The 19,491-nt window shown below is 37.1% G+C and overlaps 2 protein-coding genes across 3 annotated transcripts; both read left to right on the forward strand.

Annotated features, from left to right (window-relative positions):
• Nucleotides 1–1,494: 1,494 nt before the first annotated feature.
• Nucleotides 1,495–3,933, forward strand: LOC120178097 (sterol 14-demethylase-like). 2 transcript variants are annotated; one of them, XM_039184043.1, is made up of 3 exons: nucleotides 1,495–1,606; nucleotides 1,903–2,387; nucleotides 2,812–3,933. In XM_039184043.1, exons 2-3 carry the CDS (start codon nucleotides 1,926–1,928, stop codon nucleotides 3,808–3,810), a joined length of 1,461 nt encoding a protein of 486 aa, XP_039039974.1. In that variant the 5' UTR covers nucleotides 1,495–1,606; nucleotides 1,903–1,925; the 3' UTR covers nucleotides 3,811–3,933. The 2 variants fall into 2 exon arrangements, with proteins under 2 accessions (XP_039039974.1, XP_039039975.1); XM_039184044.1 differs by lacking the exon at nucleotides 1,495–1,606 and having other exon boundaries at nucleotides 1,895–2,387.
• Nucleotides 3,934–18,571: 14,638 nt separating this feature from the next.
• Nucleotides 18,572–19,381, forward strand: LOC120178238 (ethylene-responsive transcription factor LEP-like). The gene has a single exon (XM_039184158.1). It carries the CDS (start codon nucleotides 18,572–18,574, stop codon nucleotides 19,379–19,381), a length of 810 nt encoding a protein of 269 aa, XP_039040089.1.
• The last annotated feature ends 110 nt before the right edge of the window (nucleotides 19,382–19,491 follow it).

Consider the following 19,491-nt stretch of genomic DNA (forward strand, 5'->3'; position numbering starts at 1 on the left):
TAGCTTGCAAGATAATCGTTATGGTTTTTGGACGAATTTTCTCTTGTGAATTATCTGTTAGAACTAGCTTGCAGGATAATCGTTATTCTGTCTGGCGTCAACATACCTCTACATCATTAAGATTGGAGAGTTGCCTTAATATCATAAGTTGACGATGACAGTGCAAGTTATGAGAGTTTAAAAGTGAGAGAGAAGAGAGTTCATGTTCATGGAGGACAGTAATCATGATCAATTCAAATATTTATTAAATGATAAGAAAAACAGTGAAGACACCATAATAAAGGAAGATCCAACTGTCTATGAGGACCTATCAGAAAAATGAAATATATGGAATGAAAAAATTAGAAGCCAATGGATAGATGGATGGTGTTAGATGGGAGGCGGCAAGTCCACGTTTTGATTTACCCATATGAAAATGGTGGCCTTTATAGCTTGTAATTCAAGGAATACTCATGCTACTGTTTTAGCACCAATGGTGATAGATGGGCTACAGAATATATAGGGTTTTTAAACAGTGAACATCCATACAATACATTTAAGGATGTAAATAAAAAGAGTGTTCAATAAAATATTCATAAATCATTTATATAACGTTCATTTATGTTTGTTTATTAAATTAAATAAATGAGTATGAATAATTTTTTTATGTTCATTTAATAAACAAAAGAACAAACACGAACATAGGTATGTTCAATTTATTTATGTTCATAAACAAGTTCATTTATCGACTCGTTTAGAAGTTCGTTTGTTTAGTTCTCCTTTTTTATATTTTAAATATTGGTGAAATATTGACTGAATTGAACATAAGATAAACTTTATAGTTCAAATTATGAAACCCAAGAGATATTGGTATAATTTCATCATTTTTCTTTGGCTTGCAAATAAAAAGGTTAAAAGTGAGTGTTGGTTGTCTAAGAGACTTGAACCATATAAATGAACATATTCAGTGTTAAAAGAATGCGTTGACAAACGCTAAATGAACATGTTAACGAATATATAAACGAATATATTTACGAACATTAAACAATCAAACTTAAATACTTTCAAAAATAAGAAAACAAATATTATTACGATATTAAAATTTAAATAAACATAAACAAAATATAGATTCTTTTAAAAATAAACAAATAAACATAAATAAACATAAATAGAGTATTGTTAGTTAAAACCCATTAATTTACACCGCTAGATATACTAGTGGGCTAAATTCTCCCGATCCCCGACTTCCCACGTGTTATCTTATGCTACGAAACAAAATAGATCAGGCGCAGGATTATTAATTTTGCACCAATTATAAGACGACACGTTAACATCAAAACAACTCCTAAAATGACCCACAGATTTGCCAGATCAACTAGCGCCCATGCAAACACGGCTCTGATAATCACGTCCCGGTTCGATTATAAAATAGTGCTTAGCCCCACTAATCAGTCTTAACAAACCAATTTTGCTCTTACCCTTTTAATTTCCAAAACATTTTTGTTCTCACAATAAAATAGAATAAAATGATTCTCTCAGTTTGCTACTTTTCTCTTTAATCTACTAATTTTCTCCTCCTCTGTTCCTTTTTCATTGCTGATCTCCTGCATTTCAAATCTCGAATCTGGTAATTATTCTTTATTATTTCACCTTTAATCTCATTGCTTCTACATTGTAATTATTATTGTGGTTAGCTTTTTGTCTTTGGGTTATCCGTCGAATTCTTGTTGATTTTCCGGCAATAAATTTTATGGAACGATTTGGGCTTTTTAATTATTTTTTTCCCTTTTGATTGGTGACTCGAGTTAGTCAAGCTTTTCACTAACATAATTGATTAGAGATTCTTCTCAGTAGCTTAATTTTTTTTTTATTTCATTTCATAATTCCTACCTTTTTCTTTGATTTTCTGCTGTGAACCGATAGGAAGCTATCGAATCCGAGGCACTATGAAAGCAGATGACAAGTTTTTGAACATGGGCATTCTCATAGTAGCCACGCTAGTAGTGGCCAAGCTCATATCGTTCCTCATAATGCCCGGATCTAAGAAGCGGGTGCCTCCAGTGGTCAAAACCTGGCCGGTAATCGGTGGGCTACTTCGATTCATGAAGGGACCCATCGTGATGCTCCGAGAGGAGTACCCAAAGCTTGGCAATGTTTTCACGTTGAACTTGTTTAACAAGAAGATAACATTCTTGATTGGGCCCGAGGTTTCAGCAACCTTCTTTAAGGCTTCCGAATCAGACCTCAGCCAACAGGAGGTTTATCAGTTCAATGTGCCTACTTTCGGTCCCGGTGTGGTGTTCGATGTTGATTACATGGTGAGGCAAGAGCAGTTCCGGTTCTTCACGGAGGCCCTTAGAGTTAATAAACTTAAGGGTTATGTGGCTCAGATGGTTACAGAAGCTGAGGTGAGTGGTTTGCATACACGTTTTATAAATTGTCTATTATTTCATTTGATGACCCCATATCGGAACCTAATAAAGAAGCGACAATTATTCGATACTGTTAGAGGATCGTGGGGTTTTGCATTTCTGTTTTCGAGTAAATTGAAGTTTGGCTATACAATGTGGATCATGTGGACTTGGAGATAGAAAAGAGACTTCTTAGTAGTTGTTGTGGTTTGTGCATAAAGTATACCTTTATGTGACGAGTGAGAAGGCTTTTGTTATTATTTGATGGTTTCTTGTGTAGTTGCTACGTTTGGTTCGGGTGTTCAGTCTGACATGCTAGAGGAGAATTTTCTGTTATTGAATATGGTTCCATGTTATATATGTTCAATGGTGCAACTCCGTAGTTTTGATTTTGTTGTCTAATAATTATGGAATTACACAGGAATACTTCTCTAAATGGGGGGATAATGGTGAGGTGGACTTGAAGTATGAGCTGGAGCATTTGGTCATCTTGACGGCTAGTAGGTGTCTCTTGGGTCGAGAAGTACGTGATAAGCTTTTTGATGACGTGTCTGCACTCTTCCATGATCTTGACAACGGCATGCTCCCTATCAGTGTTATCTTCCCTTACTTGCCTATCCCTGCTCATCGTCGTCGTGATCGAGCTCGAAAGAAGCTTGCTGAAATCTTTGCAAATATCGTTTCTTCTCGTAAAAGTGCTGGCAAGTCTGAAAACGACATGTTGCAATGTTTCATTGAATCTAAGTACAAAGATGGTCGCCCAACTACAGAGGCTGAAGTAACTGGCTTGCTCATTGCTGCGCTCTTTGCTGGGCAGCATACTAGTTCCATTACCTCAACTTGGACAGGTGCTTATCTCCTTCGTCATAAGGAGTTCCTATCAGCTGTGGTCGAGGAGCAGAAACAACTAATGCAGAAATATGGAAGCAAGGTTGATCATGATATTTTATCTGAGATGGACACCTTGTATCGGTGCATTAAGGAAGCCCTTAGAGTTCACCCTCCACTTATTATGCTTCTACGCAGCTCTCACACTGATTTTAGTGTAAAAACCCGAGATGGAAAAGAGTATGACATTCCGAAGGGTCATATTGTCGCAAGATCACCGGCATTTGCAAACAGGCTTCCTTACATTTACAAGGATCCAGACACATACGATCCTGACAGGTTCCGTGTTGGGAGGGAAGAAGACAAGGCGGCAGGGGCTTTCTCATATATTTCCTTCGGAGGTGGCAGGCATGGTTGCCTTGGGGAACCATTTGCTTACCTTCAGATAAAGGCTATATGGAGCCATTTGTTGATGAACTTCGAGCTGGAGCTTGTGTCACCTTTTCCTGAGATTGACTGGAATGCTATGGTGGTTGGTGTGAAAGGAAAGGTGATGGTTCGTTACAAGCGTCGACAGCTCTCTGTCAATTAGAAAGAGATAACGTTTCTGTTGATTTGCAGTTTCAATTCGTGTTGTTTAACATGTTGGCTTATTTTGTTCTGTTTTCAAACTTTGGTTTATTTCTCAGTGGTCTTTGGATTCTATTTTCTAGTTGTTTTTTTCTATTGATATAAATATTCATGATCAGTTAATGTGCAAAAACTTGGCTTTCGCTGCTCTACTTGGAATGAATGTCATGTAAAACTTAGTTTAGTTCAAAATAACTATTGCTGCAGTGAATGCCAATGAACACTTACATCATCAAGGTTTTAAGTCCCCAAGCGGTCCTACTGTCCGGTTCAAAATCTTTCCAACAGTCTTCAAGTAGATACTCTTCTGATGCAGCAATTTACAAGTTAGGCCATGGAAAGCATCTCCCTGCAATGCAGGTTGTGGAGACAACATGGCTCGTTTCATCGAAGGATTAATGAGAATGCTCTGATTCCTTAAGACTACTTTCGGTGAATCGTATCTGGCCTAAGAACATCTTCTTCTGCAACAAGCACTCCAACAACCTGCCAGGGGATATCATAGCATCAGCAAAGTGTAGAACTATATCATCAGGTAAGATAACAGGAATGCAACCAAATACCATAGCCTCAACTAGCCTCGGACTCCAAGGTGTCCATCAGAGCAGGCACAACTAAAGGGTTGGACACTGCCCTTCAGAGAGTTTGATTTGTTTTGGGCATGGATTAGTTATCAGAGCACGACGCGAGTTTAAGGTGCAAGCTTCGATGGCTTAAACTTCGAAAGGAAAATGGGACTAGGATTATAATGTTTGGCGAGAAACCTAAGGGTGCAAGAGTGGTGTCGACTCTTAAAGTGCAACGAATGATGGATCAGGGTTATGAAGCCTTCTTGGCTCATGTAGTAGATACCAAGTTGCGGTTTCGAGGATCGAAGACATCAGAACTGTCAGAGACTTCCCATTTGTATTTCCAGAGGAGTTATCGGGTTTATCGCCTAACAGAGAGTTAGAGTTTGGTATAGAAGTAATACCCGGGTTTGCTCCGATGTCTATTGCTCCTTATCGCATGGCACCGACAGAGTTAAAAGAGTTGAAGTCGCAACTTCAAGGGTTACTTGAGAAGGGGTTTATCCGGCCAAGTATTTCTCCTTGGGGAGTACCGGTCCTCTTCATTAAAAAGAATGACATGTCGATGAGATTGTGCATCGACTACCGTCAATTGAATAAGTTGACAATCAAGAACCGTTATCCCCTTCACAGAATTGATGACCTCTTCGATCAGCTTAAAGGAGCATGAGTTTTCTTTAAGATAGATCTGAGATCCGAGTATTACCAGCATAAGGTTAAAGAGGCAGATATTGCGAAGTCGACGTTAAGGACAAGATACAATCACTATGAGTTCCTTGTAATGTTGTTTGGACTCGCCAACGCCCCAGCGATATTCATGAATCTCATGAACTGGGTTTTTCACCTGTACTTAGATCAATTCGTGGTGGTTTTCATTGATGATATCTTGGATTACTCACGATATGAGGATGAGCATGGTCAACACCTCCACATAGTTCTTCAGACTCTTCGGGATCGACAATTGTTTGCTAAAATTGGAAAGTGCGAATTTTGGCTGTCATAGGTTTCATTTTTGGGACACGTAATAGCCACATATGGTATTCGAGTTAATCCTCAGAAAATTCATGCAATTCTCGAGTGGGAGCCACCAATGAGTATAACCGAAGTGAGAAGTTTCTTAGGACTTACAGGTTAGTATCGACGATTTGTGAAAGACTTTTCGATAATAACAACCCCAATGAGTAAATTACTTCAAAAGGGAGTGTCGTTTGTTTGGGGGTGAAAAACAACATAATATTTTTGAACAGTTGAAAACCCTTTTAACCCAAGCCCCAGTTCTAACTCAGCCCGAGTTGGGGAAAAAGTTTATTGTGTATAGCGATGCGTCGCTAAACGGCCTTGGTTACGTGTTGATGTAAGAGGGAAAGATGGTCGACTATGCTTCTCGTCAACTTAAGCCTCACAAACGAAATTATCCCACTCATGACCTAGAGCTGTAGTCTTCGCGCTAAAGATTTGGAGACATTATTTGTATGGAGAGAATGCCACATCTTCACCGATCATAAGAGCTTAAAATATATGCTCACCCAGAATGCCTTAAACATAAGGCATTGTAGATGGGTTGAATTGACTATGACTGCATTAACAATTACCACCTAGGAATGACAAATGTCATAGCTGATTCGCTGAGTTGAAAGTCGATGACAGAGTTGAGAGAGATTTTAGGGCGCATGAGCATTTCTAGTGATGGTGATTGTTGGCAGATCTTCGAGTAGAACCTAAGATAATAAGCGAGATTAAGAAATTGCAAAGTTTAGATAATCGTTTCAAAGCTCGTATGGGGCAAGTTCGTCGAAGCAAGGCACCAGGGTTTTAATTGCGAGAAGGTGATGTGTTGTACTTCAGAGGATGTTTACGTGTTGCTGAGGAAGAGCAGCTGCTTAACAAGATTCTCCACGGGTTTCAATCACTAATTTTTTTTAAAAAAAAACATCCAAAAAGAGATTTGAAAACGACTTGATCATCCCATCAAACATGGGTATCGGTCTCAATAACTTGTGAGAAAAGTATAGCATTTGTGTTTTACTTGTGCTAGAAGGGAGGGATATACCACATAAACTGGTGGCTACGGTATCTTCACATCTCTAGGTAGGAATAAATCAAGGGACGACTATAACTATTATTATATATTTTTATTGTTAACTTATCTCTAGGTAGGAATAAATCAAGGGACGACTATCTTACCACCAACATTAACATCCTATGTCAGGGACGGAGCTCCCTTAGGATCTAAGTTTTCTGATTCCTGTTAAAATTTGTATATTAAATATAATTTTAGTTTAATAATATTTTAGTTCATGTAAAATTAAATATTTAAATTCAAAAAATAAAAAAGTTTATTAAATATTTAATCAAGTAGTGGTCGAACTAAATAATGATAAGTATATACAAAGACTTTTAACTATTTGACAATGAACGCTCATACCTCTACATACGCAGTGCTTAAACTCGGGACATCAATGATAACAACAATCCTCTTAATCACTAAGATCACTTGTTCATATTGAATTTCGAGTTTAAATACCTAATAAATCAATTGTGACTCGTCCTGTGGTTCGTTATAGAATGACCCAACTTGTTGTTTGAAGGGAAAGGGTGGTTTCTGAGTCAATGCAAACTCTTCTGGTCTCCCATCCTTGAATATTACACAAATAGACAAGGCAATATTCTATTTGTTTTTATGACTTGGTCTCGACTACATTGATAATGACATATACAGACAAAATAAGGAAGCTAATGGGCTCCGGAAACCAAGAAGGTTAAATTGGAAAATGGAAGACAAATGAACAAAGGTGGGTGTGAGGATAGTGCATGCATGCTCTTTCTGCAAATCCCAAGGCATTTTTACATTAATTTTGGAGCCCCTTGTAATAAAATACACATTGTGTATACTCAAAAGTCTGAAGATTTTTGACCTATTACTGTGCCACTTCGGTGGGAATCAGATTTTGCCAGAGGATAAACACTAAAATGAGGGTCCAAAAAGTCAGCATTTCTAACTCGGGATACGCATTTTCCCCGTATTTGAAAAATACTTCACACCAATCCAATTGTGTTCATTAAGTTGGGATTGGTATTTTTAATCTTTTTGAGGTAAAATTGACTGTTTCCTTGTGGGTCAGGTAGATAAATTAATGTATAATTTATACATAGTACAACAAAGACATACGGGTTAAAGATAAGATTTATGGGTAATATTTAATCATAATTTAAAAAAAATGTATTGATTTCTAAAATATGCATAGAAGTGGTAAATCATGTTTAACGTAAAAGTATGATCATTTCTATGATTTATGAAGTTGTGATGAACTATGTTAATAACTGACAATTTGTAAGATAGGCAAGTTGCTTAATATGGTTAAATTAATGTTAATTAAATGACAATTGAGGGAGAAATTATTTCGTGGACTCTTTTCATCATATCATCAATGGTCTCAACCAATTAAAAGAATTCACAATCGAACAAGTAATACAGTGATGAGTGAGTATCGTTCTCCACAGGGATTGGGGGAAATAAAATAAGTTTGTTAAGGCACTTTACTTTGTCACCTAAGTAAAGTTAGTGATGGTATGTACAAATGAGAATGCTGTGACAAAATAGAATGTCTGATGTGGAAATAGAATGGTGGTAGTGTGGTAGCAAATGGATATGTCGTGACAAATTATATTGTGATGCGTGCGAACAAATTGAAATGTCAAGGTAAAATAAAATGTAAATACGAGATTTAAAATGTAGGACTTTAGCTTTCTCACACGATGAACTGCTTTGGGAATGAGTGATGGGAGTCACTAAGGAAAATATAAGTCTACTTCTCCGAATGATTTTATCTCTATGTCTCTCATGCCCGACAGAGAATACTAAGGTGCCCTATGTTATCTCTAGTAAGGGACTCGATAGATTCAAGATGCCCTGGCAAAACCGATTGGCATAAACCCCTGCAGTGATCCTATTGGTCCAGATAACAAGATATGTCTCGGCAATACCTTTTTGCGGCAGCATTAACATCTAACCTATCGTTCTTGCACAACTCCTTTTAGTCGAATGAAATCCTAGCCTTATCTCTAAGGTGGATTAGGCCTAGTTACTACCTAGAACCCTTTGTTTATGTAGTTCCTCCCTAGATTCTCTCGAATACTAAGGATATTTTGCTAAGGTATTCTCTTGAACCCTAAGAACCTCATAAGGAAAGGCTACTCTCGTAGCTCCTACAACCTTAAGGCATTAAGTATCATAAACAAAATAGATTAAAGCATAGAAAAACAACCATTCATTGAAATAAAAACTTAAACATCCAAGCGAACTCCCACCAAATAGGTTTAGTTCATGGTGGGGTTAGAAATAACCAAGCACAAAGCAAGTATCATTCGTTCCTTACAACCCGAATAACAAAATATGAAAGCAAAGATCTAAGGGGAGGAAAAAAACCTTTAGCGTGCACTGCTGGAGCTTTCCTCAGCCACCACGAACTGCTCCCAGCGAGCTAGCTCCTCTCGGAGGCCTAAAACGCCACTCCCTCAAGCTTGTCACGGAGAAATGCCACGGCAAATTGGATTGGCGGAGAACTTTCTCTCCGAATTTTTAGGCTCTTGGCGGCTTGTAAAGTCCCTTTCCATTGTGGCTTCATCCTCTATTTATAGGGGAAGAAAAACCCTACAGATTTGTGTCAAAATTCCAAAGATACCCCAAATCATGCTTAATTCACGTGATGATCGGGCAGAGCTGGCAATGATCCTGCTGGGCAGCTGGCAATGGTCCAGCCTGGATGGTTGATTGAGCACCTGACAAGCAGCATTGATTCAGGCAGATTTCTCGATCATGGTCAGAGATCCCGTGAAAATAGGGACAACTGGCTCCAAAAATATTGTCTTTCATTTTGTTCGCTCTCGAAATGCCAATCCAACTCGGCATTTTCATTCTGCTAAGCAATATCCTTATGCCATGACAATTTCCTTTTTCTTTTCCTTGCTTTCAAATCATGCACATCATCAAACAAACACCTTCCCCATAAAGCATCATTGATTACAAAATAAAATGTCGTGTCAAACAAAATTTCACCACATGCAACTATATACTCCTAAATGCATCTATATGATCCTATATGAGCTCTTAGACAGTCAATAACTTAAGTGAAAAGGTCCCAAATATGACCTTTTTATGGAGTTATCAGCTCACGAGGACCACGCCGAGACTAAGGCACACGCAACGCCTCACAGGGTCAAGACACGCCCGCCCCAAACTACATAGAAGCACAACTTACGTACATCCAGCACCGCCTAGGGCCGAGGCCTTCGCATACTAAGGGTCACCTAGGGTCGAGGTTGCCGCACACTAAGGGTCATCTAGGGTCGAGGTCGACGTATATTAAGGTCTACCGAGAGATCTAGCCATCAAAAAATGGGACATACTAGGGATTAGGGCCAACACACATAGATGTGGGCTTATAATCGAGACAAGAGCACTAAGGGGGATGCTTAGGGGTGAGGGCAGCGCACATTATGGGTATACTGAGGGTCGAGGCTAGTACCAACTTAGGGTCTGTCCACCTAACAAGGTTGACTACTTGGAAAAATAATCTAAGTAGCATAGTCCTTAGTTGAATATGACTCAAATATTAGAGTTTTAACTAAAGTAAGAGTTTTACTTGTAGTTAGATTAGGAGTAGTCATTGAATGTAAGAGTACTTCACTATAAAAGGAGGCACCCCCACCTCTATTGAATATAGAGAGTTTTGTGTGAATAAACTTAGGCATTCGGGCCAAAAATTTTCCCTACATATGCTTACTTATGTTTTTCAATGTTTTCTCATCATACCTATCGCTATAATAACATTAATCAAAGAGTTTAGGTTGACTTAGAAGCCGAGCAACCGAGCAAGACATCTAAGCAACGCACATATCAGCTAGCTGAAAGTCTAGCCCATGATAAGTGGTATCAGAGCGAGGTTCATGACTAGACAAGATGGTTCCACAACGTGGAGAGATACAAACACTCGAGGGGGTTGAACTCGTAATGCAGAGAAGAAGCGAGGAACATCGAATGACATGATTGCGTGGCTCCAAGGTAAGATCACCAAACTTGAAGACTCTGTAAGGGAGGCTAAGGAGGTGTTGGATCAATTGGAATCAATCGACATAGAAAAGCTAGAGTCCCTAGATCTCGAAAAACTTGAAGCCTTAGAGAATATCCAAGAGGATGTGCAGGCTGTACTCAAAGGATTAGATGTGAAAAGTTTCAAACAAAATGATGCCATGAAAGCCCAAATCCTGACCTTAACACAAGAGGTCGAAGAACTTGAAAACAAGGGTTCCGAAACCGAGGTCAAGAATCTGAAGAAAGAGATCGAGCAACTCAAGACTGAGATGGCCTTGTGCAAGGCTGTCGTGGCTGGCAACATGCTAACCAGTGCCCCCAAAGGCTGGGCCAAAGTCCTCAAACCAAAAAAGTTTAAAGGGACTAGGTCGGTCAAAGACATTGAAAATTTTATATGGAACATGAATCAATACTTCCGAGCCATGAACATCGAGAACGATACTGAAAAGGTAAACATTGCTTTTGTTTACTTAACTGATCTAACAGTCTTATAATGGTGACGTAAGTGCACCAAGATGAAATGAGATGAAACCACTATTAGAACCTGTATAGAGTTCCAAGTTGAATTCAAGGAATAATTTTACCCTTATCATGCTGAGAACGAGGCACGATCAAAACTAAGGCGCCTCAGACAAGAAGACTCACTAAGGGAACATGTTCGTCAATTTGTCGAGCTAAGCCTTTTAGTGCCTAGCCTAACCGAAGAAGATATTTTCTTCACTTTCATGGATGAATTAAAGCCATGGGTCAAAGAATTGTCTAAAGTCTTGACAACTATTGAATCACTTATCAAACTTGGTATTAAGAAAACAAAGCCACCCAAATCAAAAGCCGAGGGTCCTAGTAAGAGAAACCAGGATGAATGCCAAGAACACAGCCTATCAAGTGACGATGAGGAACCTACAAAAGACATATCCTATCGACGCAACAAATCAAAAGAGAAGGGGGACATCTAATCGATATGTTGCTTCAATTGTCATGAGCAAGGACACTTCGCAAGGGATTGCCCCCAAATTGAAAAACTCACAGCCATTGTCGAAAAAGACGACGATTCAGAGGGATAAGTATGTAAACTTAGCTCAATTACAAGTGTTAAGCCGAGGGTAAGTTCCAAGCGACGAGAGGATCACTGATGGAGGGGACCGCAAAGGGAATAAAATTACCCACTCCAAGTCACACAAACTAAAAGCCGAAAGTAGGGATTAATGTACGTGAACATCAACCTTGCTGGACAACCAGAAGTAAGGCTAGTATTGATTTAGGGTCTGTCCACCTAGCAAGGTCGGTCATTACTTAGAAAAATAAGCCAAGTAACAAAGTCCTTAGTTGAATAGGAATCAAATATTAGAGTTTTAATTAAAGTAAGAGTTTTACTTGTAGTTAGACTATGAGTAGTGATTGAATTTAAGGGGATTTCGCTATAAAAGGAGGCCTCCCCACCTCCATTGGATATAGAGAGTTTTGTGTGAATAAACTCAGGCATTCAGGCAAAAAATTTCCCCCACATACGCTTACTTACGTTTTTCAATGTTTTCCCATCATACTTATCGCCATAATAACATTAACCGAAGAGTTTAGGCTGAGTTAGAAGCTGAGCGACCGAGAAAGGCATCTAAGGGTCGCACGGACCAGCTAGCCGACAGTCTAGCCTCGTGACATCTGTCTGTAACTCAATAAAATAAAACCATAAAGAAACCAAGTTATCAATATTTTGTGTCGTATAGGGAGGAGAGCTTGGAAATGTAAAGTTAGAAGAGATTATTACATGTACACTTTTACCCTCCCAAATTTGATTCTTTTGAACGTTTGTAACTGTAGTAATCCTGAAATAAGTAGTTGTAGGTGGTTCATGGCTAATGTCTAAAGAAAAACAAAAACATCATTTTCTCAATACCAAAGAAATAATAATCTAACTTGAGATTTTTAAAATTTAAGAGACGCTTTAGATATGCATTAATAAAGAACCTAAAAATAATTTCTAAATATAAGTTTAATTTAGATATATATTAATGAAGAAATTGATTTGGAAAGTAACATTCATGTGTATAAATGACATGAAAGAAATTGGTGTGTTTAATGGATTGGGACTATTAAGATATGGTAGAAATGATCCACAAAATAATTTCTCCAATTCTAAGTGTTAGATCCCTAAATGTATTAATATCATGATGTACGCGACTTTTGTATGTTGACATCTTGATGCATGTTGAGTGTATTTGGTGTCTAAATATGTCTATAAATGTTGCTTGTTGATTAATGAAACTTTTAAGGGTTATTTATAATTTAAGAATGCCTATTTATGTTTCAAGGTAGTTAGTTTTAAAACTCAAACAAAATTTGAAACTTCTACTCAAGTAGTTTGGGGATTCCGAAGCATCACTTTAAATTTCAATACTCAAGATGAGGTTTTAAAATTTCTCAGCAAGTATCTTAACTTACAGATCGAATTTCTAAAAATTGTATTTGCCTCATTTTTATGATTTATGTTAGAGGTTGACTCGAATTCAAAGTGACAAAGATTAATTAATATATAAATTTCGGAAAGTAAGAAATGTAGTTTGATTAAAAGTAGAGAACTCTATTAAATTAGGTTTCCACTTTATTTAGTTTATTTTGATTAAAAGTAGAGAACTTTATTAAATTAGGTTTCCACTTTATTTAGTTTCTTTGTAATAATGTATCTATCTCTATAAATAGATACTATGGGTAAGGATTAGATATCATGTTTTTGTTTCTCCAAAATCCTCTTTTGTTTTTTTAGGGATGAAAATTTAACCCGAATCCGACGAGTTCCAACCTGCCCTGACCCGATAGGGTCGGATTTTTTTTAAAAAAATTCAGGTTTGGATCGGGCCAAGTTGGATTTTTTAAGGGGCGAGGTCGGGTCGGGTTCGGGCGGAGGGTGAAAAAATTCTTACTTGAACCAAGGATAAAAATGTAATTTTCTTAAAAATTTTCTTATTTTTTTAAATTAAATCCTTATTGTCCTGCACTAGTTTGACAAGATGAAACATCTTGTATATGGTTTCGAGCCCTTGAAAGAGTATCTCGTGGTGCATGGATAGAGTATCTCGTGGTGCATGGATAGACTAACTTAGACCGTGGAAGAAAAGGCGAACGTTCTTCTGGTTGTAAAGGAATGGGTAGATCAAAATCATTCAAACGAAGTAAAGCTTGTTACTTTTGTAAAAAGAAATCCCATATTAAATCATGGTGTTACAAGTTACAAAATAAAATCAAAAGAGAAGCTAAAGAGTAAAACTTTGGAAAATCTGGTGAGGCCAGTCTAGTGGAGGAGTGCGATGATGAAGAACTCTTAGTTGCGGCTGACGACAACTTTATAATAAGTGATGAGTGGATACTTGACTCTGATAGCAGTTTTCATATGAGACACAATCATGATTGGTTTGCAATGTATAAATTGTATCTTTAGGTGATATATTTTTGGGAAATAATATCCCTTGTAAAGTCACAAGTATTGGCACAATCAAAATTAAGATGTTCGATGGGATTGTTTGAACACTTGGTAATGTGAGACATGTTTCAGATTTGAGCAAAAATCTAATTTCGTTAGATACCCTATATTAAAAAGGGTGCAAATTCTCTCGTGAAGGTGGAACTATGAAAAATTACAAGGGTTCTCATGTTGTGATGAAATGGAAGAGAAAGACGGTCAATTTTTATGTTCTACATGGTTCAACAATTTTTTTAGATAATACAATTGATGTTTCCTCCCTCATTTCAAAGGACATTGTTACTGGTAAAAACTTCTTGACTAAATTAAGCAAAAGAAGATCTTTTGTTGAAAAAGATAACTGTGGGGAAAATAGTTATGTGAAACAGAAAAGAGTTCAATTTTGTGGGCATAACAAATTTGAAGATAGAATTATCATTGATGATCAGGATCATGTTGTGCATGATATTGCTTGTTGTGATACATTTGTGAACAAAGTTGGCACTTATGAAAACCATGTCGATATGAATACTAAATCCAAGCTTAGAAAAAAACTTTGATTCGGTCAGTGTCCATTACTGAAGATTATCCCTTTGAGGGTGTTGCGGAAGAGGTGGAGAACTTATTCATTTAAGTGAATAATTGTTTTTGTCGAGTTTTAGTGTCTCGTCGAATTTGAGTGTTTTATCTCGAAATCTCCACACTTTCAGAATTCGTATCAAGGTAAAGATTTGTTAGAGATTGACTCGAATTCAAAGTGACACAAATTAATAAATGTATAAATTTGAGAAAGTAAGAAACCTAGTTTGATTAAAAGTAGAGAATTTTATAAAAATAGATTTCTACTTTATTTAGTTTCCTTTATCAAGTTTGAATATTCGATTGTTTGATTTAGAGTCTATTAGATTCAAACTAAATTCCGATTAATCAATATGATATCTTCAGTCCCATCTTTAACTAAGTAAAATTTAGAATGTTATACTACTAGTACCATACTTTTTAAATTATCAAAACCTGGCTATTATATAGCTAGCATCTAATGTAAAATCCAACGTCACTCCACATTTTAATAGGAATTGTTGTTTTTGCAAGTAAATTATATTCAGTGCCATAAGCCGGCTATACGGATCTCCTTTATTAGTCACATGGTTTTCTTATGCATAGACCTCGATTTCCCGATTTAAAGTTTACTTTTACGTGTGTATATATTAGATATATTCTAAGCATTTTGCTAACAAATGGTTTTAGGATATATATATATATATATTTGAATGCAATTTATCAATTATTTTTATTATTATAAATTTAAAGGAAAGAGGACGAATAATCAGGACTGGGGCTAAGACGTTGAAGGTCCTGTGCAAATTCTTAAAAAGAGGCCATTTTTTGTCAAGTGAGTTAGACCCAAAAAAATGAAATAAACTTTACAGCTGTAGCATAGTACTAACTATTGGTATATCCCATATCTTCCTTCGAACAAATCTTTTTGGACTCATTTTTTATAGGTTAATCATCTACGGTAATACCAATAATCTTATTGTGAACTTTTTGGGGCCCTTGCTATTCCGGAGTCCTGTTCCGTCGTGCACATTACGAATGCCTAGCCCTGCCTCTGCGAATAATATAAGGTGCTAACCTTGATCTATTATGTTAATAAATAATAGTTTTGTTACTTGAACTCTAACCTCATTGGTATTATGACGTTATTGTTATATAATACATTTCAAAAGTGTTTTATTAAAAATTATTTTTTAAGAATTTATTGAATCATTTTTGTAATAAAAAATAATAATATTCTTGATCAATGTTCCAATAGTTATATCGGTAATATATATTTATATTATCAATAAATAAAATAAATTATGAACATATATTATTTTATAATCACTTCAAAATATTAAAAAAAAATCTTTTAATAAAGAGCAAAGACATTGTGACCTTATATTAAGCAAAATACAAGTATAATATATTATGTGGGTCCCCTAAGGTCAAAGCATGCTGCGAATGTTAATTAATTACCAAGTAGATAGGTCTTCCTAGTGTATTGTTTCGTTCAAAAAAGCATGCCCTATGTGTCCTTTCCACATGCAACCCAACATACCTCCCTCTTAGTTTCATTTGAATGTGTTTATATTAACATCAATAGAGCGATTTTAATAATAAAATAATTATTGTTATTTTTTAAAATTTTAAGTTCGAGCACTAAGAATGTTAAGGGTGTGAGCGTTTAATATTAAATGATTGAGATTTATTTTTAAACATATATTGTCTTATACTTATCTCATATTAATAAAAAAATGTGTTCATATTATTAAAAAAATGTGTTCATATTATTAAAAAAAAGTGTGTTCATATACATGCTAATGTACAACAAGGACCGATGATCAAAATTTTCAAAAGCAATAAATAAATAAATAATCAATAAATAAAAGAAAAAGCACATATTTTAGGTCATAAAAGCTGAGAAAGATTGCGCAACGTATCATTATAATTTTGCTTAGCACATGGCTGGAACTATATGAAATTCTATTTTCTAAAAAGGCTCAGTTGCATTAGTCTTAGGGCAACATGACCTTTTCTACGTGTTTAGAGGTCTATAATTATCTTTTTGTAGATTGTGTTGTATTTTCTGTCAAAAGGAAAAGGTATATACATGTGGATAGTAATGGCAACGGGTGGGTTAGGATCGGGTTTTTGGTTAATCTGACTTAATCCGAAAATATATATTTTTTATCGAATCCTACCTGACTTAAAATTTTAGAGTATAAATTTGATCTGACCTTGATTCGATTTAATAAAAAATAAGAATTTAATTAAATAATAATATATTTTTAAAAAAATTACATTATTATTCTCAGATTAGGTCAGGTTGAAGTTTTTTCACCCTTTATCCAACCCGACCTGATCCGATCCAATCTCACCCCTTAAAAAAATGAGACTCAACCCAAACTAATTTTGTTTTATAAAAAATCTAATACTATTAAGTCAGAATCCGTTAAATTTAGATTAAATTATAATCTTTACATGTGGAAATGATGGAACTGACATTTGAATGATACTTAGATTGCGATCATATGTTAGCCTATCATTTTGATACGGTTCTGCAGCTTTTTCTAATGAAGATATACGCAGAGTCACTCATGTTCGTAAATACAAACATTAGTGACGGACCCAAAATTTATAAAAAAAATTATAAAATTTTAAGAATAAAAATAAATTATTAATAAAAAGTTATATATATATTTTTAAAATTTCATAAGACTATCCATCCCCTTATCTATCCCTGGTCTCATGTGAGAATCTTTGAAGAGAGATGTTATAGTCTCAATTCTTGCAAAACTTTCGAGATAATGTTCTGAAAGAAATTAATTCACGAGCTAATGTACTCTCAAGATTAATTGCTCAAATAGGGTGAAATCCACAGTGTTGGCCGTAGGTCGCCATGCACTCCGGGCGACCTACCCTTGCTCAAACAGAGAGAATGAACATGAGAATGAACATGTTGCATGGCACATGCACGTCCCAACACATAGGTCGCCATGCCTTCCGGGCCTTCCGGGCGACCTTGTAGGTCGCCATGCACTCCGGGCGACCTACCCTCGCTCGGCTCGCTCGGTTGCCCTCGGATGCCCTCGCATAGCTCGTTCGGATGGCCTTGGTCGGATGGCCTCGGATGCTCTCGGATGGCCTCGGATGCTCTCGGATGGCCTCGGATGCTCTCGGATGACCTCGGTCGGATGGCCTCGGATACCCAGCGTGTTGGGACGTGCATGGCACATGCAATCTCTTGTAGCTCGTCGGGAAGACATGACGACCTACGGCCAACTGTGGATTTCACTTTATTTGAGCAATTAATCTTGAGAGTGCTTTATCTCGTAAATTAATTTTTTCCAGAACATTATCTCGAAAGTTTTGCCCTCAATTCTTATGATATGAAGTCAATGAAAATTCGGTTCAAAGTTGATTCAATGATGGGAATTATATTAAGACGGTGATGAGCCCATGATTGCACCTCCTGCAGGAGAAATCATATCAGAATGTTCAACCTGATGGTCCAAAGGACATGATTGAACTCCAAGTAGATGAATGATGAGATGAGCTGAATGGTCTCTAATCGAACCCATGATTACAGGTCAACCTATATGATTGATATCTTAGGCCATATGGTGCGGACAACAGGAACAGAGATTTAGTTCTCAAAACATCACAAATATTGGAAAAGTGACTTTTGTATTGAGTGATTCATAATGAAGGGCAACTGTGCTGATGAAAGCTTATGAGGGTGTCCAATCAGAAGCAAGGCCCCACACTAGGATCATTATGCTAGCATGGGAGAGAGTGTTCTTTGCTCACTCATAATCTTGGATTACAAAAAACTATGGATTCATTTGAAAATTTCTCCTCTATTTAAACACAAATGCAAATGGGTGATGAACACGCCCCAAGTATTATTGCTCTCTTCCATTCCCAAGACCAAGATTTTTCTCTCTTTCTATACATCTAATCAACAAAAAGAGAGAGAAAGGTTGTCCTTTAAAGTCCCAGATAGACAAACACCGAAACTAGAAAAAAAAAACTGTCCTTTGCAAAGACTCTTATTTTTATCCTCATGGATTTCAACGACTCAAAAACCAACTCTCCTTCCTCTTCTAAAAACAAAAGAAAGCAACAGCAACCTCAGCAGCAGCAGCAACAAGAGATAAGATTCTTGGGAGTAAGGAGGAGGCCATGGGGCAGATATGCAGCGGAGATTAGAGACCCTTCCACAAAAGAAAGGCATTGGCTCGGCACCTTCGACACTGCCGAGGAAGCTGCCTTAGCCTACGACCGTGCTGCTCGCTCCATGCGTGGCTCCAAGGTTCGAACCAACTTCGTTTATTCGGATATGCCAGTCGGCTCATCGGTCACCTCCATCATTTCCCCCGACGAAACACAGCATAACTTGTCGTCGATTTTCCCCATTAATCCACCTTTTCACCAACAAATGGACAGTAACCAGAACCAGCTTTTCTTCAACCAAGACCCTTTCAATGCCTGCCACTTCTCCTCCGGATTATTACCAGCCGGAAACAGGTGGAACCAAGAGAGCAGTGATTCATTAGTGTCTTACACACCCATTACCGGTGTCATGGAAGCCAGAAACGGTGGTTCTCAACAGTTCAGCGATGACTGTGAGCTGCCACCTTTGCCTCCAGATGTCTCTTCCACTTGTTACGCATCTGGAGTTACGGGTTCAGATATGAGTTATTCTTACGGTGAGTGGAGTGACTCGGGCCTTCTCGGGTTTGATTCAGGAGTGAGTGAACCATTCTTGGGATTTAACTCGTACGAGTTGATGATGCCATCGGTTTCCGAAACGGTAACCGAGGGATTTAATTTGGGTTCATCTTCATCATCATCATCGGGTTACTTCATTTAGTAGCTAGCTTCCACAATAACAAATGATAAATTGCAACTACAAGTCTACAACTTCCGTCTTATGTTATTAAAGAAGAAGAAGGTGTTGGTTTAGTTTTAAGATTTTGCTGT

Source organism: Hibiscus syriacus, unplaced genomic scaffold (genome assembly GCF_006381635.1).
Source record: "Hibiscus syriacus cultivar Baekdansim isolate YM2019G1 unplaced genomic scaffold, ASM638163v2 tig00112344_pilon, whole genome shotgun sequence".
Taxonomy (NCBI): Eukaryota; Viridiplantae; Streptophyta; class Magnoliopsida; order Malvales; family Malvaceae; genus Hibiscus; species Hibiscus syriacus.